Source organism: Dendrobates tinctorius, unplaced genomic scaffold, assembly GCF_039654945.1.
Source record: "Dendrobates tinctorius isolate UK_male_01 unplaced genomic scaffold, ASM3965494v1 ptg000113l, whole genome shotgun sequence".
NCBI classification, from domain to species: Eukaryota; Metazoa; Chordata; class Amphibia; order Anura; family Dendrobatidae; genus Dendrobates; species Dendrobates tinctorius.
The window spans coordinates 7,594,422-7,621,926 of record NW_027361781.1 but is presented as its reverse complement, the minus strand read 5'-3'; the positions used below and the strand labels follow the sequence as shown (position 1 = coordinate 7,621,926).

The window sequence follows — 27,505 nt, the reverse complement described above, 5'->3', positions numbered from 1 at the left end:
CTGTTCCTCCTTGCACAAATTAAGAGCTAGCGGTTCTGCTGCTGGGTTGTTTCCCTCCTATGGCCCCCTCCTCATCATCTGGTGTCCTGACCTGTCTTCTGGTATCCGCTTCATGCTCTGAGCACTGTACTGACAGACACAGCTACACTTCTTGACACAGCTTGCCTTGATGTGCCATCCTGGATGAGCTGCACTACGTGAGCAAAGTCTTTGGGTTGTAGACACTGCCTCATGCTACTGTACAGTACATCTAGGGGTGAGAGCAAAGACAAAATGCAAAAGTGACCAAAACAGCCCAAAAGGATGAGAACCGAGAAATGGTCTGTGGTCACCCCCTGAAGAACTTTTCCTTCTATAGGGTTGTCTGTTCCTTTTGAGCAACAGCAGGAAAAATTCACAATCTGTGTTGCTTCATATCTGGACAGGTTGATTTCACAGAAGTGTGACTGACTTGAAGTTACATTGTGTTGTTTAAGTGTTCCATTTTTTTTTTTTTTTTAGTAGTGTATATTTATGGCAAGTGACAGGTCCTTACTGGTGGGATTCAGGAAATAGTATGTGAATCCTGCTTCCCCCTGCCTAGCTTATTAGACCTTACCTTTCCTCTTATGTGGTGTTTGTTCTTAGAAATGCAATACTAAAGGATTGCAAAAGTAAGTAAAATAAGAGACTTTGAGCCTTTTTTTGTATGCTTTGAATTTATGCTGCTGCCAGCTAACACTAAGTATGCTGACACTAAGTGTTTTGTTTTACTGCAGTGCCCCTGCAGGAGAAACAAAGTATTACACATGAAGTGGCAGTGTAATGCTGTGAATGGGACCCCATCTACCAACTTAGGATTTTCTAAGAGGGTATTTTTAAGTGACTTTTGTGTCCCATTTGAGAAGCAGGGGGTCATGTGAGATGCCCATTTATTCAGGAGGCTACTGACGCATGAGAAGACTTGCTACAAAGAGACTTCCCTTTGAACTTTCTTCAGCTTGCTTTGTATGCGCTCCGTGCGATCTGCATATATTGATTTATGCCGTGTATTCGGTGGAATACATCGCACACCATTAGCGGCTCCTTTTATGGATTCTCCCCGCATATATTTAACATAAGAATTCTTGTCCCTCTTCAAGGACAATTCACAGCTCGATGCCAGAACAGATGTCACAAAGGAACGCAACTTCTTTCCCGTCTCTTCTATTCAAGGGCCCGTTTCTCAAACCCGCCACCCAGACATTAGTCATTTTGGTTGATGGGTGTTTAAAACCTAATAAAGGATGTGGCCCCCTTACCACATTTACACAGTAAAATGGCTGCTGCTAATTACTTCATTAAAAAGTGATTATACAACTACTTTAGTGGAAGTGTTCCCTGGCAATGATTCTTAAAAGTGGATCTTTAATTTGGAATGCTGCCGTCAGGTATGTTTCTGTTTTTAGTGTGCTGGGTTCATGTTTTCTTGGCAAAAATATGAATTAGAGCAAGTTACAGGTTTAATGTCATGGAAGCCATTTAGCACTTAATGGCTGTACCACTATTCTGTGACCGGAGAGGGGAAAGAACCTGGAGTTTGTAGGAGGAAGAGATCACACAGACTGTATAGGGGCAAGAAGAGATCACGCAGACTGTGTAGGGGCAAGAAGAGATCACGCAGGCTGTGTAGGGGCAAGAAGAGATCACGCAGACTGTGTAGGGGCAAGAAGAGATCACGCAGACTGTGTAGGGGCAAGAAGAGATCACGCAGACTGTGTAGGGGCAAGAAGAGATCACGCAGACTGTGTAGGGGCAAGAAGAGATCACGCAGACTGTGTAGGGGCAAGAAGAGATCACGCAGACTGTGTAGGGGCAAGAAGAGATCACGCAGACTGTGTAGGGGCAAGAAGAGATCACGCAGACTGTGTAGGGGCAAGAAGAGATCACGCAGGCTGTGTAGGGGCAGAAGAGATCACGCAGGCTGTGTAGGGGCAAGGAGAGATCACGCAGGCTGTGTAGGGGCAAGGAGAGATCACGCAGGCTGTGTAGGGGCAAGGAGAGATCACGCAGGCTGTGTAGGGGCAAGGAGAGATCACGCAGGCTGTGTAGGGGCAAGGAGAGATCACGCAGGCTGTGTAGGGGCAAGGAGAGATCACGCAGGCTGTGTAGGGGCAAGGAGAGATCACGCAGGCTGTGTAGGGGCAAGGAGAGATCACGCAGGCTGTGTAGGGGCAAGGAGAGATCACGCAGGCTGTGTAGGGGCAAGGAGAGATCACGCAGGCTGTGTAGGGGCAAGGAGAGATCACGCAGGCTGTGTAGGGGCAAGGAGAGATCACGCAGGCTGTGTAGGGGCAAGGAGAGATCACGCAGGCTGTGTAGGGGCAAGGAGAGATCACGCAGGCTGTGTAGGGGCAAGGAGAGATCACGCAGGCTGTGTAGGGGCAAGGAGAGATCACGCAGGCTGTGTAGGGGCAAGGAGAGATCACGCAGGCTGTGTAGGGGCAAGGAGAGATCACGCAGGCTGTGTAGGGGCAAGGAGAGATCACGCAGGCTGTGTAGGGGCAAGGAGAGATCACGCAGGCTGTGTAGGGGCAAGGAGAGATCACGCAGGCTGTGTAGGGGCAAGGAGAGATCACGCAGGCTGTGTAGGGGCAAGGAGAGATCACGCAGGCTGTGTAGGGGCAAGGAGAGATCACGCAGGCTGTGTGGGGGCAAGGAGAGATCACGCAGGCTGTGTGGGGGCAAGGAGAGATCACGCAGGCTGTGTAGGGGCAAGGAGAGATCACCTGGTGACCGGTTCTCTTAAGTGGCATGATCCCGGTTGCCCCAACCCCACGCTAAATGCAATCGCAGGGTGCCGATGGGTCGCAATCGCAGCCAGAGGCTTACTGACTTCCCCAGTCTCCGCCATCTGTGTACTCTTGTGAAGACCCTTTAGGTGCAAGAAAAGTAAAATTACATGTGAGGCAGGAGGTTAAATATCTTAATAGATTGCAACGTGATCTGGTAGCACTTTGAAAAGCAAGGAATGCTAGAAATGAACGGTTTATGATATGGTCAGGAAGTAGCTAGCTTCTCCTCTTGCTTCAGTTTCTGTAGAGATCAGTGCATCGGGACCTCGGACATCACTCCTTCAAAAGGAGCAAAATAAAATTTGCTATAATTGTACAAATGTTCTTGTCCATCAGGAAACACAAATCCTGGGTGGTTTACGGTCAGATCTCTTGAAAATAAAGCTTTTAATTGTGGCCTGTGTTTTTCCACCCCACAGGATCTGCTGATGTACTTGCTACAGCTGGTCCAAGCTCTGAAATATGAAAATTTTGCCGATATAAAGAACGGACTAGAACCTACCAAGAAGGACAGTCAAGGACCCATGCTGGACAGCATGCTGACGTCTGGAGTGAACCCTGAGGACATCCACAGGTATCGCAGCCCTGCAGACCGCTACATGCCCACATAGTCTCCCATTTGTCTGTATAACCAGTATCAGAAGAGATGCAGCCAGTAGTATTTATCAGCACACTGTGCATGTGTGATGTCCTCTCTGGGCTGTGCTGGGATTGTCTGTCTTAATGATATGGTTTTGGGTTTTTAAATGTGGGCTGTAGGAAGGTTATACTTTACGTGCAGATGATGTTTCTAATATCTATAGTTTTTTTTTTTTTTTGATATGTCAGTTCACAAATTCTATCTAGTGCCCATACGCAATCATCTCCTGCATCGTCCTCCAAGGCTAAAGATGGTGGGGACGCTGATAATCTTGAGGTAATCTCCATGTATATCCTGTCTATCCCCCTTCATTATGGTTGTTTTTCCAAATATGTCACAAAAAGCCACTTTTACTGATTTTCTGCAGTCTCCCAATTTTTCTCCCCTACTTGACAAGCTTAGAAGCCACTTTAGCTCTTGTGACCTGCTGCACACATAATGCATCACTAGACACCAGCTTCTTGCAGCATTCCTGAGGGATCTAAACCCATTCCTCGTCGGCAATGGCCTGCAGGTCACGAATATTAATGGATTTGAGTTCTGCAATTCCCTTTATATCCCACCAAAGATTTTCTATGCAAGTCAAGTCAGGTTACTTTCAGGATTTCTGAAACCAAACTTTAGGGAACTTAGAGATATACCTGGGATCCATTGTACTGATGGAAGGACCAATGACACCCAAGCTTTAGCGTCACAGAATACATGACATTTTCTCTTTAGGTGTCCTGGTCTGGGATTTATTCCATCGAGCCCTCCATGTTCTGCAAGTTTCCAGTGTCAGAAAAAGAGGCATCACCAATCCAATGAGCCACCATCATTTTGATCAGGGTCTTTTGAATGTTTTGGGTTGTCATTATGATTTTAAAAGAGTAGTTTGACAATAAATGACTTCACCCAAACACTAACCATGAGTGGAGAAAAACTTTTGGTGTTATCATTCATATTCTCTGAAAAAAGGCCAAGAAAGCAAAAATTCTGCCGGGGTATGTAAACTTTTGAGCTCAGCTGTAAATTTCAGATTGTCACTTTATTTGCTCGTTGAATTTGTGGCTTCCATTGTAAGCTGGTGATTTGCTATATATGTGATACAGCTGCTAAAGCCGCCTTGTTCCTCTTTCTGACGATCACTGCCATCTTCATGACTCAAATGGGCATGGCCGATTTTGACCCATGGCGATTATCTAATGATTTTTCTTTTCTCTATTGTCAAGTGCAGTAGTTATAAAAGGGGGTTTATGCCTAACATTTAATGTGTCTGGGACATCCGTCGTAGAGCCTTTACTCCAGTTTTACTTCATCCCATGCTGGAGCAAGTTTTTAAAAAAAATTTGAATTCAATAATCTGACTTGGACTAATTTGCATAATTAACCAGAATTGTAAGAGTGGCGTGACATTGCAAAAGTCTGCGTGCAACAACATTTTCTACTATTTGATGGGAATAGACTGGCACCAAAACCTGAATACATTTCACCCATCGTAGAAGTGCTTCTTACTACTTTTTTTTTTTTTTTTTTTCCCCTCCAGCAAGATCTGTGCACGTTCCTCATCTCCAGAGCCTGCAAGAACTCCACCTTGGCCAACTACTTATACTGGTGTGTACACTGCGCGGATTCTTTTCTTCTGGATACCAGGTTTGCAGGCATCAGTGTAATTTATTTTCTTTCTTTTTTCCAGGTATGTTATTGTTGAGTGTGAAGACCAGGATACCCAGATGAGAGATCCGAAGACCCATGAGATGTACCTTAATGTCATGAGACGATTCAGTCAGGCACTTTTAAAGGTAACACGATAAACGGGTTGTCCAGGCTTTTCACTCTGATTGTTCACTTTTGAACTTTCACATCGAGCAGCGTGCACTGCGAGGATTCGCCGCTGCTGGCGGCGAGGTCGATCGATCATGTGACCACAAGTGTGCGATATGCAACATTCCAACTAGTCGTGTGCGGCCTCACGCGTCTAGTCTGTGTATATACTGTATGTGTGATTATTGGTTAAAAAAAAATAAACATTTAGTGTGGGGTGTGTGTGTGTGTGTGTCTCCGGGATTGGCATCCGCACCGTCGCAGCTACAGCCACAAAATTTGGCACAGTCACATGTCTGGACCCCGAGAGTGTCCTAGGCTATGTTGTGAGGCTAAATTTTAACCCCGCGCGTTCCAATTCACCAAACTATTTTGCCCCTATCTACATAATGGGGGAAAAGTGTGTGTATCAAGCCCCGCCCCTCATTATGATGTCATACATGGCGACGCTGATGTCATCATAGGTTGCAAGCCCCGCCGCTCATTATGATGTCATAATGGTTGACTATGGGATAGAGGATGTGTGATGGGTATATGGGCATGGGACTATGGGATGGAGGATGTGTGATGGATATATGGGCACGGGCCTATGGGATCGTGGATATGTATGATGGGTATATGGGCACAGGACTATGGGATCGTGGATATGTATGATGGGTATATGGGCACGGGCCTATGGGATCGTGGATATGTATGATGGGTATATGGGCACGGGCCTATGGGATGGAGGATATGTATGATGGGTATATGGGCACGGGCCTATGGGATCGTGGATATGTATGATGGGTATATGGGCATGGGCCTATGGGATCGTGGATATGTATGATGGGTATATGGGCACGGGCCTATGGGATCGTGGATATGTATGATGGGTATATGGGCACTCGACTATGGGATGGAGGATAATTATAATTTGCTATAGCTAACCACAGTTAGTTACTATGCCCGGGCTCTTCAGCTACTGTATGTGTGTGTGTGTGTGTGTGTGTGTGTGTGTGTGTGTGTGTGTGTGTGTGTGTGTGTGTGTGTGTGTTATATACACACACATGTACTTTTGTACGCACACAGCATATCACAAAAGTGAGTACACCTCTCACATTTCTGTAAACATTTTCCTATATCTTTTCATGGGACAAAACGGAGATATGACACTTTGATACAATGTAAAGCCGTCCGTACACAACTTGTAGAATTGTGTAAGTTTGGTGTGCCCTCTAAACCACACAGCCATTAATGTCTAAACTGCTGGCAACAAAATGTGAGTATACCCCTAAGGGCAAATGGCAAAAATTATGCCCAATAAGCCAGTTTCCCTCCCTGGTTTCACGTGACTCCTTAGTGATACCCTTTCACACTTGAGACACTGTAACAGGTATGGTAAATTTGGTGTTATCGCTCTTACACTGATGCTGGTCACTGGAAGTTCAACATGGCTCCTCACAGGATTTGAAAAAAAGAAATGTTGTTCTACATAAAGATGGCCGAGGCTATTAGAAGATTGCAAACACCCTGACACTGCCCTGCAGCACTGTGGCCAAGCCCATACAATGGTCTAACAAGACAGGGTCCAGTCAGAACTGGCCTCGCCATGATCGACCGAAAAAGATGCGTGCTCAGCATCCTATCCAGAGGTTGTCTCTTCATAATAGACGTATGAGTGCTGCCAGCATTGCTGCAGAGGTTACAGGGGTGTGGGGTCTGCCTGTCAGTGCTCAGACCATACACATTGCTGCAGAGGTTACAGGGGTGGGGGGTCCTCCTTTTATTGTTCAGACCATACACATTGCTGCAGAGGTTACAGGGGTAGGGGGTCCGCCTTTTATTGTTCAGACCATACACATTGCTGCAAAGGTTACAGGGGTGGGGGGTCCGCCTTTCATTGTTCAGACCATACACATTGCGGCAGAGGTTACAGGGGTGGGGGCGGTCTGCCTGTCAGTGCTCAGACCATACACATTGCTGCAGAGGTTACAGGGGTGGGGGGGTCTGCCTGTCATTGCTCAGATCATACACATTACTGCAAAGGTTACAGGGTGGGGGGGGTCAGCCTGTCAATGCTCAGATCATATGCTGCACACTGCCTCAAAATTGGTGTGCATGGCTGTCATACCAGAAAGAGCCTTTTCTAAAGATTATGCACAAGAAAGGCCGCAAACCGTTTACTGAAGACAAGCAGACCAAAGACATGAATTAGTAGACCCATGTCCCGTAGTATGAAGAAACCAATCTAAACTTATTTGGTTCAGATGGTGTCAAGCGTGTGTAGTGGCAACCAGGTGTGGCGTACAAAGAGAAGTGTGTCCTACCTACAGTCAAGCATGGTGGTAGGAGTGTCATGGTTTGGGGTTGCATTAGGACTGCTGGCTGTGGAGAGCTATAGTTCATTGAGGGAACCATGAATGTCAACATCTACAGTGACATAGAGAAGTAGAGCATGATCCCCCTCCCTTCAGGAACTGGGCCTCAAGCATGACCACTGCTTTGTAAATAAACTTTAGGTAAAGGTTCTCGACTGGTGAAGCAGGTCTCCAGACCTAAACCCTATTGAGCATCTGTGGGACATCCTCCAATGGAAGGTGGAGAAGCGCAAGGTCCTTGATGTCAACATGGAGGAGTAGAAGAGGATTCTTGTGGCACACGATATTTACACTGTTACACAAGCTGTATACTGACTACTTTACATTGTCATATCTTCAGCGTTGACCCATGAAAAGATAAAGTACTTACAAAAATGTGTGGGTTGTACTCACTTTTGTGATAGTGTGTGTACTGTATGTGTATAGATAATTATTTTTATCTGCTTGGTGGACATGAATCTAAAATCATTTGACCGCACATAGTATATGGTGCAATACCATGGTATTGGAAAGCCAAGCCAATGGACTAACATGGCAGCCATGGGGGCTCCTGCACCCATATCATGGTGACAAAGGGATTAAAGGCGTGGTCTGATGTCACTAGTCATAATGATATCACAAGTTGGGGGTCTGCTGTCAGGGACGCTGTTCTTGTGTAGTCACACTAATCTACAGATCGAGGACTTGGGGTCTGACGCCACCCCATCTTCTCATACTGAGGCTTCCACTTGTAGGTAACGATAAACAGCCGGTAAATGAAAGCCCCTCTAGTGCCGTCCAGGCCTTGGAGGGTTCGCGGGCTGCAGTGTAAATGAAAGCCCCTCTAATGACGTCCAGGCCTTGGAGGGAGCGCGGGCTGCAGTGTAAATGAAAGCCCCTCTAATGACGTCCAGGCCTTGGAGGGAGCGCGGGCTGCAGTGTAAATGAAAGCCCCTCTAATGACGTCCAGGCCTTGGAGGGAGCGCAGGCTGCAGTGTAAATAAAAGCCCCTCTAATGACGACCAGGCCTTGGAGGGAGCGCGGGCTGTAGTGTAAATGAAAGCCCCTATAATGACGTCCAGGCCTTGGAGGGAGCGCGGGCTGCAGTGTAAATGAAAGCCCCTCTAATGACGTCCAGGCCTTGGAGGGAGCGCGGGCTGCAGTGTAAATGAAAGCCCCTCTAATGACGTCCAGGCCTTGGAGGGAGCGCGGGCTGCAGTGTAAATGAAAGCCCCTCTAATGACGTCCAGGCCTTGGAGGGAGCGCGGGCTGCAGTGTAAATGAAAGCCCCTATAATGACGTCCAGGCCTTGGAGGGAGCGCGGGCTGCAGTGTAAATGAAAGCCCCTCTAATGACGTCCAGGCCTTGGAGGGAGCGCGGGCTGCAGTGTAAATGAAAGCCCCTATAATGACGTCCAGGCCTTGGAGGGAGCGCGGGCTGCAGTGTAAATGAAAGCCCCTATAATGACGTCCAGGCCTTGGAGGGATTGCGGGCTGCAGTGTAAATGAAAGCCCCTCTGATGGCGTCCAGGCCTTGGAGGGAGCGCGGGCTGCAGTGTAAATGAAAGCCTCTCTAATGACGTCCAGGCCTTGGAGGGAGCACGGGCTGCAGTGTAAATGAAAGCCCCTCTAATGACGTCACGCCTTGGAGGGAGCGCGGGCTGCAGTGTAAATGAAAGCCCCTCTAATGACGTCCAGGACTTGGAGGGAGTGCGGGCTGCAGTGTAAATGAAAGCCCCTCTAATGACGACCAGGCCTTGGAGGGAGCGCGGGCTGCAGTGTAAATGAAAGCCCCTCTAATGACGTCCAGGCCTTGGTGGGAGTGCGGGCTGCAGTGTGGTGCGAGCAGATGAGACTCGCAGTAACAGGCCAGACAAGTGTCATTTTTCTATAACTTTTCCCCTTCCCTCCCGTCTTCTGCTCCAGGGCGATAAGTCTGTCAGAGTGATGCGCTCGCTGCTGGCGACACAGCAGACCTTTGTAGATAGACTGGTTCATCTCATGAAGGCAGTGCAGCGTGAAAGTGGCAACCGCAAAAAAAAGGTACGTGCCCTCCTCTAATACACCCGGAATCCTTCTCATCCCCGGACTCCAGCATGTTTCTCATCTGCCGAGCAGTGTCGCGTCTATGCGACACCAGGACACCGGCTGTATCACCCATCACCCGGACACATGGGGCTAGATGGAAATATTAATCTGTGACAACTCATGACGGGGGTCACCCGCTCGCCTCTAAAAAGAGAAATGACTCAAGATACGCAATTCCCTAATTCACTTTTGGAATATAAAAATGGATAGATGGATATGAGGCTAGATAGATGGCTAGAAGAAGGCCATAGATATGTGGACGGATAGATGGATATGAGGCTAGATAGATGGCTAGAAGACGGACATCGATATGTGGACGGATAGATGGATATGAGGCTAGATAGATGGCTAGAAGAAGGACATAGATATGTGGACGGATAGATGGATATGAGGCTAGATAGATGGCTAGAAGAAGGACATAGATATGTGGACGGATAGATGGATATGAGGCTATATAGATGGCTAGAACACGGAGATGGATAGATGGATATGAGGCTAGATAGATGGCTAGAACACGGACATAGATATGTGGATGGATAGATGGATATGAGGCTAGAAGACGGACATAGATATGTGGATGGGATAGATGGATATGAGGCTAGATAGATGGCTAGAAGAAGGCCATAGATATGTGGACGGATAGATGGATATGAGGCTAGATAGATGGCTAGAAGACTGACATCGATATGTGGACGGATAGATGGATATGTGGCTAGATAGATGGCTAGAAGAAGGACATAGATATGTGGACGGATAGATGGATATGAGGCTAGATAGATGGCTAGAAGAAGGACATAGATATGTGGACGGATAGATGGATATGAGGCTAGATAGATGGCTAGAAGAAGGACATAGATATGTGGACGGATAGATGGATATGAGGCTATATAGATGGCTAGAACACGGAGATGGATAGATGGATATGAGGCTAGATAGATGGCTAGAACACGGACATAGATATGTGGATGGATAGATGGATATGAGGCTATATAGATGGCTAGAACACGGAGATGGATAGATGGATATGAGGCTAGATAGATGGCTAGAACACGGACATAGATATGTGGATGGATAGATGGATATGAGGCTAGAAGACGGACATAGATATGTGGATGGGATAGATGGATATGAGGCTAGATAGATGGCTAGAAGAAGGACATAGATATGTGGATGGGATAGATGGATATGAGGCTAGATAGATGGCTAGAAGAAGGACATAGATATGTGGACGGATAGATGGATATGAGGCTAGATAGATGGCTAGAAGAAGGACATAGATATGTGGACGGATAGATGGATATGAGGCTAGATAGATGGCTAGAAGACAGAGATGGATAGATGGATATGAGGCTAGATAGATGGCTAGAAGAAGGACATAGATATGTGGACGGATAGATGGATATGAGGCTAGATAGATGGCTAGAAGAAGGACATAGATATTTGGACGGATAGATGGATATGAGGCTATATAGATGGCTAGAACACGGAGATGGATAGATGGATATGAGGCTAGATAGATGGCTAGAACACGGACATAGATATGTGGATGGATAGATGGATATGAGGCTAGAAGACGGACATAGATATGTGGATGGGATAGATGGATATGAGGCTAGATAGATGGCTAGAAGAAGGACATAGATATGTGGACGGATAGATGGATATGAGGCTAGATAGATGGCTAGAAGAAGGACATAGATATGTGGACGGATAGATGGATATGAGGCTATATAGATGGCTAGAACACGGAGATGGATAGATGGATATGAGGCTAGATAGATGGCTAGAACACGGACATAGATATGTGGATGGATAGATGGATATGAGGCTATATAGATGGCTAGAACACGGAGATGGATAGATGGATATGAGGCTAGATAGATGGCTAGAACACGGACATAGATATGTGGATGGATAGATGGATATGAGGCTAGAAGACGGACATAGATATGTGGATGGGATAGATGGATATGAGGCTAGATAGATGGCTAGAAGAAGGACATAGATATGTGGACGGATAGATGGATATGAGGCTAGATAGATGGCTAGAAGAAGGACATAGATATGTGGACGGATAGATGGATATGAGGCTAGATAGATGGCTAGAAGACAGAGATGGATAGATGGATATGAGGCTAGATAGATGGCTAGAAGAAGGACATAGATATGTGGACGGATAGATGGATATGAGGCTAGATAGATGGCTAGAAGAAGGACATAGATATTTGGACGGATAGATGGATATGAGGCTATATAGATGGCTAGAACACGGAGATGGATAGATGGATATGAGGCTAGATAGATGGCTAGAACACGGACATAGATATGTGGATGGATAGATGGATATGAGGCTAGAAGACGGACATAGATATGTGGATGGGATAGATGGATATGAGGCTAGATAGATGGCTAGAAGAAGGCCATAGATATGTGGACGGATAGATGGATATGAGGCTAGATAGATGGCTAGAAGACTGACATCGATATGTGGACGGATAGATGGATATGTGGCTAGATAGATGGCTAGAAGAAGGACATAGATATGTGGACGGATAGATGGATATGAGGCTAGATAGATGGCTAGAAGAAGGACATAGATATGTGGACGGATAGATGGATATGAGGCTAGATAGATGGCTAGAAGAAGGACATAGATATGTGGACGGATAGATGGATATGAGGCTATATAGATGGCTAGAACACGGAGATGGATAGATGGATATGAGGCTAGATAGATGGCTAGAACACGGACATAGATATGTGGATGGATAGATGGATATGAGGCTAGATAGATGGCTAGAAGAAGGACATAGATATGTGGATGGATAGATGGATATGAGGCTATATAGATGGCTAGAACATGGAGATGGATAGATGGATATGAGGCTAGATAGATGGCTAGAACACGGACATAGATATGTGGATGGATAGATGGATATGAGGCTAGAAGACGGACATAGATATGTGGATGGGATAGATGGATATGAGGCTAGATAGATGGCTAGAAGAAGGACATAGATATGTGGATGGATAGATGGATATGAGGCTAGATAGATGGCTAGAAGAAGGACATAGATATGTGGACGGATAGATGGATATGAGGCTAGATAGATGGCTAGAAGACAGAGATGGATAGATGGATATGAGGCTAGATAGATGGCTAGAAGACGGACATAGATATATGGATGGATGATAGATATGAGATACATACACCGACAATATGAGGCAGATGGAGATATATACAGTGTTAGGAGACAACTAGAGATGCTTGGATGTTTTTATGACAGAAGAACAGTGCTGGATAGGTAGACAAATACAGAGATATTACATGGAAAATACTGTAGATACACAGACGTGGACCCAACAGGTGGATAAGTGACAGATCCATCGATGCTTAGATAAAAATTAGATTGCTAGTTTGACATGAGGTGATGGCTACTTATGAGACAGATACATAAAAAGATAGAATACTAGATGCATAGATAGAAGGTGGGTACAGTAATGGATACATAGATAAGAAGGACAGGATTCTCGATAGATGAATTCCTAGATATGTGATAATATAGATAGAGGTGAGCAGCAGGTCTCAGACCCACAGGACAACCATATACAAACTTCCAAAGAAGGCAGCACCCCAGTCATTATCTGTGAAAACATCGGGTGTGTTCTTTCACTATATACGCTGACGCCTGGGAAAATAATCTCCTTTTTTTCCTGGATGTTTGTCTGGAGCTGCCTTATTGAGCAGCTATGTCCTCGACCCTTATCTAATTGGATGACATGGTCATTACAGGGTTTAGGAACCGCCGCCTGGAAACACAAGGCATGACGTATTTACAGATGGATAATTACACTGGGGTTTTTTCCTCTTATGATGAATCATCCATTCCCGCATCTTCAGCTGCATATGTGTCCCCTTATTAAAAATAAAAATAAATCCTTCTGAAATTGTTCTGTAACCTCACAGCTCGCCTTATGTTTCAGAATGAGCGGCTGCAGGCCTTACTGGGAGATAACGAGAAGATGAACCTCTCGGAGATCGAGCCGATTCCTCTACCACTAGAACCTCAGGTGAAGATCCGGGGAATTATCCCAGAGAAAGCCACTCTATTCAAGGTAACACACATCCATCTCAGAGGGGCAAAAGTGACAGATGTATGTCCAACCTGTCCAGTCCTTCTCTCCCTCAACATCATGGGAGCCCCCCACACACAGTACATGGTCAGCAGATCCACCCAGACTGTCGAGTTTGGCCGACCTTCATCTAATGTGTCTCTGGGCCTTAACGATACGTTCACATCTGCATGAAAGGATGCATTTTTAGATTCTCGACAGGTCTTCCTTAAACCAGTTCAGCACCCAGCCATTTACCGTATTTTATGGATTATAAGACTCACTTTTTTTCCCCCAAACTTGGGGTGGAAATGGGGGTGCGTCTTATAATGCATATATACCTTACCGGTACCGTTGCTGCAGGCTGGGATGAGGGGGTGTCCGGTGGTGCTGCGGGGGGTCTCCAGTGCTGCGGGGGGCTCTGCCGATATTTTGTGAAAGGCCAGAGCTCCACGCAGGTCCTTGGTTTCCTGTGCTGTGGACTTTGGGAAAATGGCCGCCGAATGACGGCGCATGCGCAGATGGAGATCTCGGCATCAAAATCCCAGGAAATGAGATTTCAGCGCTGAAATCTCATCTCCCAAGATCTTGATGCCGAGATCTCCATCTGCGCATGTGCCGCCCCCAGCGGACATTTTCCCGGAGTCCACCACACAGGAAACCACGGAACTGCGTGGGCTTTGGCCTTTCAGAAAATGTCAGCGGAGACCCCAGCAGCATCGCCGGGCAGCACCGGACACCCGCAGCGGCACACCGCACATCGGAACACCCCCTCATCTCAGCCTGCGGCAAGCAGAATCACCCCACTCCTGCCTCCTCCAGCAGCGATCGTGGGACCCCGCTTCACCGCAGCCACCACCCCCGGTAAGCAATAAGATGCATGGATTATAAGAAGCACCTCCATTTTATTTAAAAAAAAAAAAAAAAATCCTATTTTTCTCCTCAAAATTTGGGCTGTGTCTTATAATCCAAAAAATACGGTACCCCCCTCATTCCTGATATAGATACAATTTCAGGGTTTTTTCATACATGTGGTTTAAAGAGCTGTTAATATTTTTGTCATTTGGGTAGTCAAATAATTGTGCATCTTTTTTCATGATACATGGAGAGGAATTTTTATGTAATTTTCATACTTTTTTTTTTTTTTTTTTAAATATCCAGGTAATATTTGTGGGATAACATAGGAAATCAGTATTCTTTTCACATTTTTTTCTATGTATTTTTTATTTATCACCACAAAGGACTAAAGTTGTTCCCCTTTCTGTAACTATTGCTTTCTATTTAACGGACATCGTCTTTTTTCTATGAGAGTGGGGCTAGTGGTATTGGCAGTGTATATGTGCATATGTATATAATATATATGTATATATAGTATCTATGAATGCGTGTGTATTTGTGTGTATATGTGTGTGTGTGTATGTATATATATATATATATATATATATATATATATATATATATATATATATATATATATATATAATTTAGGTATATTATAATATGTGTGTGTGTATATATGGTGGAATGCGGGAAAGTGGGCCGATGCAAAGTTTAGGCACCCTTGGAGGTTTGTGTGCTCAGATAACTTTGACCAAGCTTTCATTACCCTGTTAATGTTATGGCTTGTTCACTTTCTTTGTTAGGAAAGGCCAGGTGATGCAAATTTCCCAACTTTATAAAAATCCAGCGTCCTCTAACCTTGTGCCAACAGCCATGGGCTCTTCTAAGAAGCTGCCGAGCACTCTGAAAATGATAATGGTGGAAGCCCAAAAAGCAGGAGAAAGCTATAAGAAGATATCAAAGCTTTTTCAAGTTGCCCTTTCCTCAGTTTGAAATGTAATTAAGAAATTGCACTAACAGGAACAGTGGAGGTCAAGATAAGATCTGGAAGATCAAGTAAGGTTTCAGTGAGAGCTGCTCGTAGGAATGCTAGAGAGGTAAATCAGAACCCCCCGTTTGACTGTAAAAGCTATTTAGAAAGATTTAGCAGACTCTGTAGTTGTAGTACATTGTTCTACTGTTCAGAGTCACCCACACAAATATGGCGTTTATGGAAGAGTCATCAGAAGAAAACCTCTCCTGTGTCCTCATAAGAATATTCAGTGTCAGAAGTATGTAAAAGAACATCTAAACAACCGACTGATATATTTTGAAAACATGTCCTATGGACCGATAAGGTTAAAATTGAACTGTTTGGCCACAATGTCATGTGTGGAGAAAAAAGGGCACAGAATTTCAGGAAAAGAACATCTTGCCAACCATTAAGCAGTGAGGTTGCTCAATCATGCTTTGGAGTTGTGTTGCAACCAATGACACAGGGAACATTTCACAGGTAAAAGGAAGAATGGATTTAATGAAATTTCATCAAATTTCATTTCATCAAATTCTTGATGCAAACGTAAGACCATCTGTAAAAAAGCTGAAGTTGAAAAGAGGCTGGCTTCTACAAATGGATAATGATCTTAAACACACGACCAAATCCCCAATAGTCTAAGGTGCAAGCTGAAGGTTTTACAATGGCCCTCACAGATCCCGATCTGAACATCATAGAAAATCTGTGGCTAGACCTCAAAATAGCAGTGCATGCAATACGACCCGGGAATTTCACAGAACTGGAACAATTGTCCAAGGAAGAATGGATGAAAATCCCTCAAACAAAAATTGAAAGACTCTTGGCTGGCTACAAAAAGCATTTACAAGCTGTGATACTTTCAAAAAGGAGTGCTACAAGGTCCTAACCATGCAGGGTGTTCTAGCTTTTGCAGAGGCCCATTTTCCTTTTTTGTAATTCTCAGTTAATTTGGAATTTGGCCTCCTGGAAGCATAGAAGATCTGACTGCGTCTCCTAGAACCCAACAGCTCCTGTTTCTCTCCCCCATGACGGCACCACGGAGAGAGAGAGAGGGATCCGCCCTCAGGGACAGGAAACCTACAGGTGAAAAAGGCGGTACCTCTCTCCCACATCGGTTGGTTTACAGAGCATTACACAGGACTTTCAGCTGCAACTCAAATGGTTATACAAAATCCAAAATTAAACAAATCCCTCTCTCTCTCCGTGGTGCCGTCATGGGATCAGAGAAATACCATTATGGGTAAGTAACTAAGATTTTCCTCCCTACACCCAGCGATCACATGGGCCACGGGGTCAGGAGGGAGAGGCACTATTATCGCTCCTTATTTCTGCACACCCAGCTCGTGTTCAGCACTGTGTATATCGTGATGGAGGAGTCAGAGGTGGCTTATTACCGTCCCTGCCTCCTTGATCACTATATACACAGTGCACAGTTTGTGGGGAGCTCGGCCGTGTCTGACCGCCTGATCTTTTCTCCCGCAGCTGCGTGTTCTTGTGCAACTGCTCTACTCTGCAGTGATGTTTTAGAATATCAGTGGAGAGTAGGAGATGGGCCACCTGGACATGTAAAGTTTAATGGCTGTCTACCACTAGCTAAGGATCAGTTTTAATCGATTGGATCAATAACCTCTTAACACCGCCATCAACACTTCTCTCTGCAGAGCGCCCTGATGCCAGCAAAGTTGTATTTCAAAACCGAGGACGGAGGGAAATATCCAGTGATATTCAAAAACGGAGATGACTTGCGCCAGGACCAGCTCATCCTTCAAATCATATCGTTAATGGATAAGGTAAGAGAGAGAGATCGCACCACAAATGAAGTCTTCTGGAAACTGACTTCTGTCTCATTATTGGGGCCCAATACACATCGGCACAAGAAACTCGCCCCTTTACCCCTCATCCGTCAGTCTGCAATTCATGGAGAAAATGCCACGGTTGGGTTATCTTAGGCTCATTTAGGGCTACGATGCTCGGCTCAACATTTTATGTGGTCAAAAATGACCCGAGAGGAGCTCTGAAGAACCAAAAGACATCACCAGCTCTTCCTTCAGAAAAAGCTCACCGATGGGTTCTCGGTGACATCATTCTTCAGCCAGCAATAACTGGTGCGTCACAGCGGCTACTGGAGGCCAAACCACGCAGAAGGTTTTTTTTATGAAAATCAAATGCAAAAATTATTGTTAGCCTATACACTATACATGCATTTAGGATAATGGCTCCTAAGGTTTCCATAGTTTTAGAACTGAAGACCATCTTGGTTATTCCCATCTTCATAAACATTCTTGGATACTTCTTGTAAAAACTAGCACTCTTTCAATTTACCGTGTTTTAAAATTTGCAGTAATTATCGAGATATTAACGCTTTCTCGTTCGCCTTATTGGGGGACACAGAGACCATGGGTGTATGCTGCTGCCACTAGGAGGCTGACACTATGCACAAAAAAAGGTTAGCCCCTCCTCCGCCGTATACACCCCACCGACCGGCAGGAAGTTCCTCAGTTTAGCTTAGTGTCAGTAGGAGGTGGACACGGGTCTTTCATTAGACCCATATCTACCTCGATGTGCGTCGTTTCTTTTCAGGTTTTTCCGGAGGGATACAGTGTGAATAGTCACATCTGTAGTCCCACAAAGAGACTGAGTACGGCGTGTACTGCCACCCCGTATCCTCATAAGTCTACAGCAGGACCAAGACCCCTAACATGGATGTGGCGTTCCAGATGGTCCTCGCTCCCCTTCTCCCACCCACTCGCCTACCAGAGCCGGTCGGTCGGTTGAGGCGCAGGATACTCTCCTTGAAACAGTACGCTGGATGAAACGGATCAGGAGGGTAAGTATGAGACCTGAGTCCCATTCTCTCCTGCGGATTCCACGCCAGGCCATTCCATGGATTCTTCGGCAGCGGTCGCTGTGACAGTGCTGCGACGCCTCCGCGTCGTCTCCAGGCGGCCGCTGCAGCTATTTAGGCCCTGGCTGGTTATCGGACAGCTCTTCCCCCCCCCCCCCCCCCCCCCCCTCTGCCAGGTCCTAGCTGTCCTCAGTAGCGGCCACCGCGGCGGTTCTGCGACGCCTCCGCGCCGCCCTGTCATCTGGGGCCTTGTCCGGCGTCGTGGCCACGCCCCGGCCTCCATTCTCGGGCGGGCTTCCCTCCCGCCCGTTCTAAGCCCGCCCACGGCCTTCTCCCCTCAGGTTGAGCGTCCCGGAGGCGGCGCCGTCCCTCCCACCCTACCATCTTAGCGGGCGGCACCATTTTTATCATCGGCGCCTAGCCCCGCCTACCTCCTCTGCATCTGCAGGAAAGCGCGCGCTTCCTGCTCGGCTCCTCTCTGGCTGCCGCCATTTTCTCAGCCTGTCAGCCGGACGCTGTTCCCTCAGCCGTGCCCCTGCAAACCGGACGAACCGTGCATCTCCATTTATTGGAAGCTGCGATAGGACACCGGACCGTGAGTAGCTCTGCATAGTGCAGACTGACACCCTCCTCTGCCTCCTGTCCCCCAACCTTCCGGCAAGGCTTCAGTGACTGTCCGTCAGTATGTCTAATTCTAAGTCTGACCGCGCTCGTCCCCCTGCCTCCTCTGGCACCTTAGTCAAGTACTTTGCGTGCTCTTCTTGCAATCGCAAACTTCCCTCAGGTCAGTCCACTCCCCTCTGCCTGGACTGTAGCAATCCAATCCAGCCCGACGCCGCTCAGGAGCCATCCATAGCCCCAGTGGTGAGTGAGCCCCCCATGCCGGGCTGGGCCTCCTCTGTCACAGTCAGTGGCAGACCTCACCAAGGTGTCTCAGTCCCTAGTAGCCGTTCTGGACAAGTTGCCCTTGGGAGCTTCGGCGGGACCCAGCACGTCTCAGGACATCCCATCTGAGCCAGCCAGCAGCAGTCGCAAGAGGCCCAGGCAGGACCTCCAGGCGGAGTCCTCCCCTCGTCCTACCTCACCCCATAGTCCCCAGCAGTCTCCCTCTCGGGCCTCCTCTCCCGAGTCAGGCGAAGCGCTTTCGGAATCGGAAGGGGTCTTAGAGCTGGATTCGGACCAGGATGCGAACATGAAGGTTACGGTGCAAAACCTCATTGCCGCGATTCACCATACCTTCGACATCGCTGACGCCCCTGCGAAATCCTCAGATCAGGAGGTTTCGTTCAGACGGGCGGAAACACCATCCAGGGTGTTTCCCTTCCATTCTGAGTTTGGAAAGATTTTTACAAAGGAGAGAGAAGATCCGACCAGACGCTTTCAAAGAGGAAAGCGTCTCGGCGTGCTGTACCCGTTTGCTAAAGAGCTCACGGACAACTGGGCCGCTTCTCCCTCGGTGGACCCTCCCGTGTCCAGACTTTCTAATAATACGGTCCTTCCGCTGTCAGGTGTGGCGTCTCTAAAAGATTCTAATGATAGGATCATAGAATCTCTAGCAAAATCTGCCTTCGAAGCGGCATCAGCAGCGGTATGTCCAGTCTTTGCTTCTTCTTGGGCAGCAAAGGCCATATCCACTTGGGCAGACGACCTTCGGCAGGGCATTCTGGATAAGGCACGACCAGAGCATTTGGCCGATCTCGCCAATCAGATTTCCCATGCGGGGGATTATCTGCTTTCTGCCTCCTTGGATGCCGCACCTTGCGCAGTTCAGGCATCAAGTAACATCGTGGCAATCCGACATACAATTTGGCTCAAGGCCTGGCAGGCGGACTTGTCCTATAAAAAGTCTCTGACCAATCTGCCTTTTCAGGGAGTGCGTCTCTTCGGATCACAATTGGATCAGATTATTAAGGACGCTACCGAAGGTACGAGTTCTCTTCTCCCCTCCAAGCCTCGCAGACCTCCTCCAAGGCGTCAGTTTCGTCCCTTTCGGACTTTCCGCCGTTTCAATATGGCGGAAAACCCTTCCAACCAGCAAAGGCCACAGGCACGTCAGGAAAGAAAGAAGGTTTCCTTCAGGCCCACTCCGTCCTGGCGGTCCCACTCTTCCCAGGGAAGACCGTCCAGATCTAGATCTGGACGGTCTACATCCGCATGACTACCATCTGTCTCCCGTGGGTCCCTTCCAATTGGGAGGTCGACTTCTTTTCTTCAGCGACGTCTGGCTCGCCTCAGTAGAGGACGCTTGGATCAGAGAGGTTGTATCAACAGGATACAAAATAGAGTTCATTTCTCTTCCACGGGATCGCTTCTTCCAATCCCGTCTGCCGAGGGATCCGGCCTTGGTCCCGGGGTTCGGTTCGGCCATCGCCTCTCTTCTCAGTTCCGGGGTGATTGTGCCCGTTCCCGAATCGGAACGCTTCACAGGGTTTTATTCAAACCTGTTTGTGGTGCCGAAAAAGGACGGGGCAGTTCGGCCCATCTTGGATCTCAAGTTACTCAACAAGAGAGTTCGCCTTCGCCACTTCCGGATGGAGTCAGTACGCTCGGTAATTGCTTCCATGGAGGAGCAGGAATTCATGGGTTCCATAGATATCCAAGATGCCTATCTACATGTGCCCATATTTCCCGGACATCAGAAGTGCCTGCGGTTTGCGATTCACCACGAACATTACCAGTTAGTCGCGCTTCCTTTCGGGCTCGCCACCGCTCCCAGAGTCTTCACGAAGATTATGGCGGCGTTGATGGCCTTGTTGAGGATCAGAGGTCTCGTTCTTTTTCCGTACCTCGACGATATCCTGATCAAGGCTCCCTCCTTTCAACAGGCCCGCCTAAGTGTGGCGATCGTTCTAGACACCCTGTCCAGTTTTGGGTGGATTGTCAACCGGAAAAAGTCCTGTCTGGTCCCTACTCAACGCCTTGTGTTTCTGGGCCTTCTGTTCGACACTCGTCGGTCAAGGGTATTTCTCCCACAAGACAAGATCCTTTCCCTGCAGCAGGGCGTGCGATCATTACAGATCACATGATTTCCATCCCTCAGGACAGCCATGAGGGTCCTGGGGAAGATGGTGGCGGCGATAGAGGCAGTTCCCTTTGCCCAATTTCACGCCAGGCCACTCCAGCAGGCCATTTTGTCCAGGTGGAACAGGTCGGCTCTGCCTCTGGATCGTCCGGTTCGCCTTTCAAGCCGGATCAAGCGGTCTCTCAACTGGTGGTTGACGTCTCCCCTCATTCTCTTGGGGCGGTCTTTTCTTCCCGTTCACTGGCAGATTGTCACTACGGACGCCAGCCTCATCGGCTGGGGTGCAGTGTTCCGCAATCACACTGTTCAGGGTCGATGGTCGACTCAGGAATCTGCTCTGCAGATCAATGTCCTAGAGATACGAGCGATCCATCTAGCCCTCGTCCACTGGGAAAGGCGCCTCAAGGGCCTGCCTGTCAGGATTCAGACAGACAATGCCACAGCGGTGGCGTATATCAACCGCCAAGGGGGGACACGGAGTGTCTCAGCTCTGGCGGAAGTGTCCAGAATTCTTCAATGGGCAGAGACCTTTGTTCCAACGATTTCCGCGGTTCACATTCCCGGCGTGGACAACTGGGCCGCCGATTTCCTCAGCCGCGAGGGTCTCGCGGCAGGGGAATGGTCCCTACATCTGGAGGTGTTTCATCTGCTCTGCCGTCGGTGGGGAACTCCGGATGTAGACCTCATGGCATCTCGCCTCAACAGGAAAGTCCCACAATTCGTGTCCAGGTCTCGGGACCCTCTGGCAGTGGGCGCCGACGCTCTGGCCGTCCCTTGGTCACAGTTCGAGCTCCCCTACCTGTTCCCTCCTCTGCCTCTTCTTCCCAAGTTGTTGAAGAAAATCAAAGCAGAGGGGATTCCAGTCATCCTCATCGCCCCGAATTGGCCCAGAAGGTCTTGGTGCGCGGACATTGTCAACCTTCTCGCGGACGCCCCCTGGAAGCTTCCCGACAGGGCAGATCTGCGGTCTCAAGGCCCGATTTGCCACCCCAATTCTCAGTCGCTCAATTTAACGGCGTGGCTGTTGAGACCGAGGTTTTGAGACGGGCAGGATTCTCTGATCGGGTAATTCATACCATGATCCGCGCCAGAAAGCCGCCTTCTTCGAAGATCTATTACCGTACTTGGAAAGCCTATTTCTCCTGGTGTGAGACCAATGACATCGCGCCCTTGGTTTTTTCGCTCCCTTCTATTCTGGCGTTTCTGCAGGCAGGGCTGGATGCGGGGCTTGCTCTCAGTTCCTTGAAGGGTCAAGTTTCGGCACTGTCCATTTTATTTCAGAAAACGCTGGCCTCCCGGCCCCAGGTCAAAACCTTCCTCCAGGGTGTGGCTCACACGGTTCCTCCGTACCAAGCGCCCGTGGATCCTTGGGATCTTAATTTGGTTCTTCAGGTGCTGCAGGGTCCTCCTTTTGAACCTCTCAGGGACGTTTCCCTTTCCCTCCTTTCTTGGAAAGTGGCCTTTCTGGTGACCATTACCTCCATCCGGCGCGTGTCGGAATTAGCAGCACTTTCTTGCCGCTCTCCTTTTTTGGTCCTTCATCAGGACAAGGTAGTTCTGCGGCCTCCGCCCTCTTTTCTTCCGAAGGTGGTATCTTCGTTTCACCTCAATGAGGACATTGTTCTGCCATCCTTCTGCCCGAGCCCAGCTCACCCTCGGGAACGGTCCTTGAACAAGCTGGACCTAGTCAGGGCATTGAGAGTCTATCTAGCCCGGACGACTTCCTTGCGGAAGTCAGACTCTCTGTTCATCATTCCTGACGGGGCGAGGAAAGGTCACCCAGCCTCAAAGGCCACTATTGCGCGCTGGATCAGATCGGCAATTTTGGAGGCATACCGGGTCAAGCATCGAGTGGCGCCTCCAGGGGTCAGAGCGCACTCTACCCGGGCGGTGGGTGCCTCCTGGGCGGTGCGCCACAGAGCTTCCGCGTTGCAGCTTTGCAAGGCTGCAACGTGGTCATCGGTTCACACCTTTGTGAAATTCTACAGGGTCCACACCTACGCTTCGGCGGACGCCAGCCTAGGTAGAAGGATTCTGCAGGCTGCGGTGGCGAGTCCACTGGCCTGATGAAAGTTTGTTTCCCACCCCAGGGACTGCTTTGGGACGTCCCATGGTCTCTGTGTCCCCCAATAAGGCGAACGAGAAAACAGGATTTTTTGGGTTGCTTACTGTAAAATCTGTTTCTCGGAGCCTTCATTGGGGGACACAGCACCCTCCCATGTTCTACAACTCCTGTTCTTATGTTTGTCGGTTTGTTACAGTTGAGTTGTTCTGTTCTCAATCTATTCTGTTACTTCTCCTACTGCTTTCTCACTAACTGAGGAACTTCCTGCCGGTCGGTGGGGTGTATACGGCGGAGGAGGGGCTAACCTTTTTTTGTGCATAGTGTCAGCCTCCTAGTGGCAGCAGCATACACCCATGGTCTCTGTGTCCCCCATTGAAGGCTCCGAGAAACAGATTTTACGGTAAGCAACCCAAATAATCCTGTTTTTCTCTACAGCTCGTTGCCTAGGATACCGACCACTGCTGCCGTCTTGTTTGTAAGCACCGTGCTGAAACAAGCCGGGATGAGGAGGTAGCAGCGCACATTTTTCCTTATGTGCGCTGTTCAGATTTAGTGGTAGGGACTTGCAAAATTTGGGGACCCTTGACGTTGGGTTGCGAGCTAATCTGCTTTGGCCAAAATAGTAAATAACACCCCATATGTTTTTATCTTTTTTTCCACTTTTTATCATTTTTGCAGGATGCAGCTAGACCTCTTCATGTTGGCTTGGTTTTTTCGGTGTGATGCATATATACAGTGCTGAGCAGCCCGCCTGCTAATACTATGGGTGTCATCAATAGGCTGTTCAGACAATTTGCACCACACTTATGTGTGACTGATGTCCTATGCAAGCCCTATGCATTTTTTCCACTAAGCAGCCAGACTGCAGTTGTGCTGCCCCAGCCTTTATCAATGGAGGTCTGCTGCATCCTGCTAGTACATTAGTCAGGGTTTTGGTGAGTCAACCTTTCAAATGTTTTTTTTTTTGTTTTTTTTTGAAGTTTTGGGAATTTTTTCCCTATGTGCGAGGTAGCAGCAAGCTCAGGTCTCAGGCGACCTTGGCCAGATTCAGAGCAGCGCTTAGCAGCTCAGTAGAAAGGGCGATTGTAACCACTGAGTGCGTTTTGCTGTCTAGCAGCGGTGGTCGGTCTCCATGGCAACGAGCAGTCAAGAAAAGTGCGAATATCTGTAGAAGTTCTGAAAATTTTAATAAGATAATCCTTTAATCGTCCCACCATGGGGAAATTCAGAGCATTACAGCAGCAAGGTAGGAACAAGTACAGATGCATAAAGGCATTACATTGACAGTAGGTAGGTACATATACGGAAAAAAAAAAAAATGTAACCGGACTGTCACAACTTTGGATCTATCAGTTCTCTGTTTGGGTCGTTCTCCGTTTTGGACAGTGCTGGTTATACAGCCTAACTGCAGCAGGAAGGAAGGACTTTCGATAGCGCTCCCTCTCACATTTAGGATGAAGTAGCCGGTCACTGACAGTACTGCACATCTTTGTCACGGTCTCATGCATGGGATGGGAATCATTCTGCACCTTGTAGCTCACCTTGGCCAGTATCCTCCTGTCGCCTACTTCCTGAACTGGATCAGGGCGGCATCCCACGACAGAGCTGGCCTTTCTAATCAGTTTGTCCAGCCTATTCCTGTCCCTGGTTGATATGCCACTACCCCAGCATGCCACACCAAAGAAGATGACTGATGCCACAACAGAGTTGAAGAAGGATGCAAGGAGTGCCCCCCTAACTCCGAAGGCTCTCAGCCTTCTGAGCAGATAAAGCCTACTGTGGCCCTTCCTGTACACTGCATCCAAGTGATGGGCCCAGTCAAGCTTATTATTGAGGATCACACCAAGGTACTTATAGGTGTCGACTATCTCAATGTCAATTCCCTGAATGTTCACCACTACTGGTGGATTTTTTCCCTTGCGAAAGTCCACCACCAATTCCTTGGTCTTCCCGGAATTAATCCTATTAAACAGTAAATTATAAAAGTGCGTATGTTTACAAGCGCTTTCTGACAATAACCATTTTACATCTGTGAGTCATACAATGACATACACGATTGTCGCAGGTTTATTTTTTATTTTTTCCAGCTTTTACGGAAGGAAAATCTGGATCTGAAGCTAACCCCTTACAAGGTCCTGGCAACAAGCACAAAGCACGGTAACAGCTCTGCATTCCATTCTCTATTTGTCCCCCCGTGTCCCAGAGCGCAGTCCACTTCCCCATCGGTCCCAGTAATAAGCGTCCACGTTTATTAACACCTGTCAATATCTGACAAGCCATGTTACTCAACCCCGAGTGCCAGAAGTGCAGTGCCCTTCCCTCTCTCTGCAGGCTGGTATTGTGCTTTAAATGGGCACAAATAGTCCCCTTTGTTGTCCCCATTATTCCACTTTAGTGTCGCTTAATGGAAATCACAATAAAATTAGAGAGAAGTGGAAGCGAGATCTGCACAAAGTGCTTGTTGTTCTCCCGTCACTTAGCGGAGCTGCTGAAATATAAAGTCTTGTGATTGAAGTGACAGGAGCTGAGCTGCTCTGCTCTACATCAGTGGCTGAAAAGAAAACAATCCTTGTTTTCTATATATCTTTAATGCAATGTTGTCCTCCTCACAGGATTCATGCAGTTTATTCAGTCTGTTCCTGTTGCAGAAGTCCTTGCCACCGAGGGAAGCATACAGGTGGGTGTATCAAATTAAGTCTGAGACTTACTTTCTTGTACATAGGGGCAGTATTATAGTAGTTATATTCTTGTATATCAGAGCAGTATTATAGTAGTTATATTCTTGTATATCGGAGCAGTATTATAGTAGTTATATTCTTGTACATAGGAGCAGTATTATAGTAGTTATATTCTTGTATATAGGAGCAGTATTATAGTAGTTATATTCTTATACATATGGGGCAGTATTATAGTAATTATATTCTTGTACATAGGGGGCAGTATTATAGTAGTTATATTCTTGTACATAGGGGCAGTATTATAGTAGTTATATTCTTGTACATAGGGGCAGTATTATATTCTTATACATAGAGGCAGTATTATAGTAGTTATATTCTTGTACATAGGGGGCAGTATTATAGTAGTTATATTCTTGTACATGGGGGCAGTATTATAGTAGTTATATTCTTGTACATAGGAGCAGCAGTATTATAGTAGTTATATTCTTGTACATAGGGGCAGCAGTATTATAGTAGTTATATTCTTGTACATAGGGGCAGTATTATAGTAGTTATATTCTTGTACATAGGGGGCAGTATTATAGTAGTTATATTCTTGTACATAGGGGCATTATTATAGTAGTTATATTCTTGTACATAGGGGCAGTATTATATTCTTATACATAGAGGCAGTATTATAGTAGTTATATTCTTGTACATAGGGGGCAGTATTATAGTAGTTATATTCTTGTATATCAGAGCAGTATTATAGTAGTTATATTCTTGTATATCGGAGCAGTATTATAGTAGTTATATTCTTGTACATAGGAGCAGTATTATAGTAGTTATATTCTTGTATATAGGAGCAGTATTATAGTAGTTATATTCTTATACATATGGGGCAGTATTATAGTAATTATATTCTTGTACATTGGGGGCAGTATTATAGTAGTTATATTCTTGTACATAGGGGCAGTATTATAGTAGTTATATTCTTGTACATAGGGGCAGTATTATATTCTTATACATAGAGGCAGTATTATAGTAGTTATATTCTTGTACATAGGGGGCAGTATTATAGTAGTTATATTCTTGTACATGGGGGCAGTATTATAGTAGTTATATTCTTGTACATAGGAGCAGCAGTATTATAGTAGTTATATTCTTGTACATAGGGGCAGCAGTATTATAGTAGTTATATTCTTGTACATAGGGGGCAGTATTATAGTAGTTATATTCTTGTACATAGGGGCATTATTATAGTAGTTATAT

At 47.0% G+C, this 27,505-nt stretch overlaps 1 protein-coding gene across 1 annotated transcript in view; it reads left to right on the top strand.

Moving 5' to 3' along the window:
• PIK3C3 (phosphatidylinositol 3-kinase catalytic subunit type 3) overlaps positions 1-27,505 on the top strand; it is a 206,347-nt gene that overhangs the window by 62,472 nt on the left and 116,370 nt on the right. The window contains exons 11-19 of the mRNA XM_073589786.1: positions 3,233-3,387; positions 3,642-3,729; positions 4,979-5,046; positions 5,129-5,234; positions 9,518-9,634; positions 13,664-13,795; positions 17,306-17,434; positions 25,664-25,733; positions 26,189-26,253. Of these exons, the coding sequence (XP_073445887.1) occupies positions 3,233-3,387; positions 3,642-3,729; positions 4,979-5,046; positions 5,129-5,234; positions 9,518-9,634; positions 13,664-13,795; positions 17,306-17,434; positions 25,664-25,733; positions 26,189-26,253 (930 nt within the window). The remainder of the gene's footprint in view (positions 1-3,232; positions 3,388-3,641; positions 3,730-4,978; positions 5,047-5,128; positions 5,235-9,517; positions 9,635-13,663; positions 13,796-17,305; positions 17,435-25,663; positions 25,734-26,188; positions 26,254-27,505) is intronic.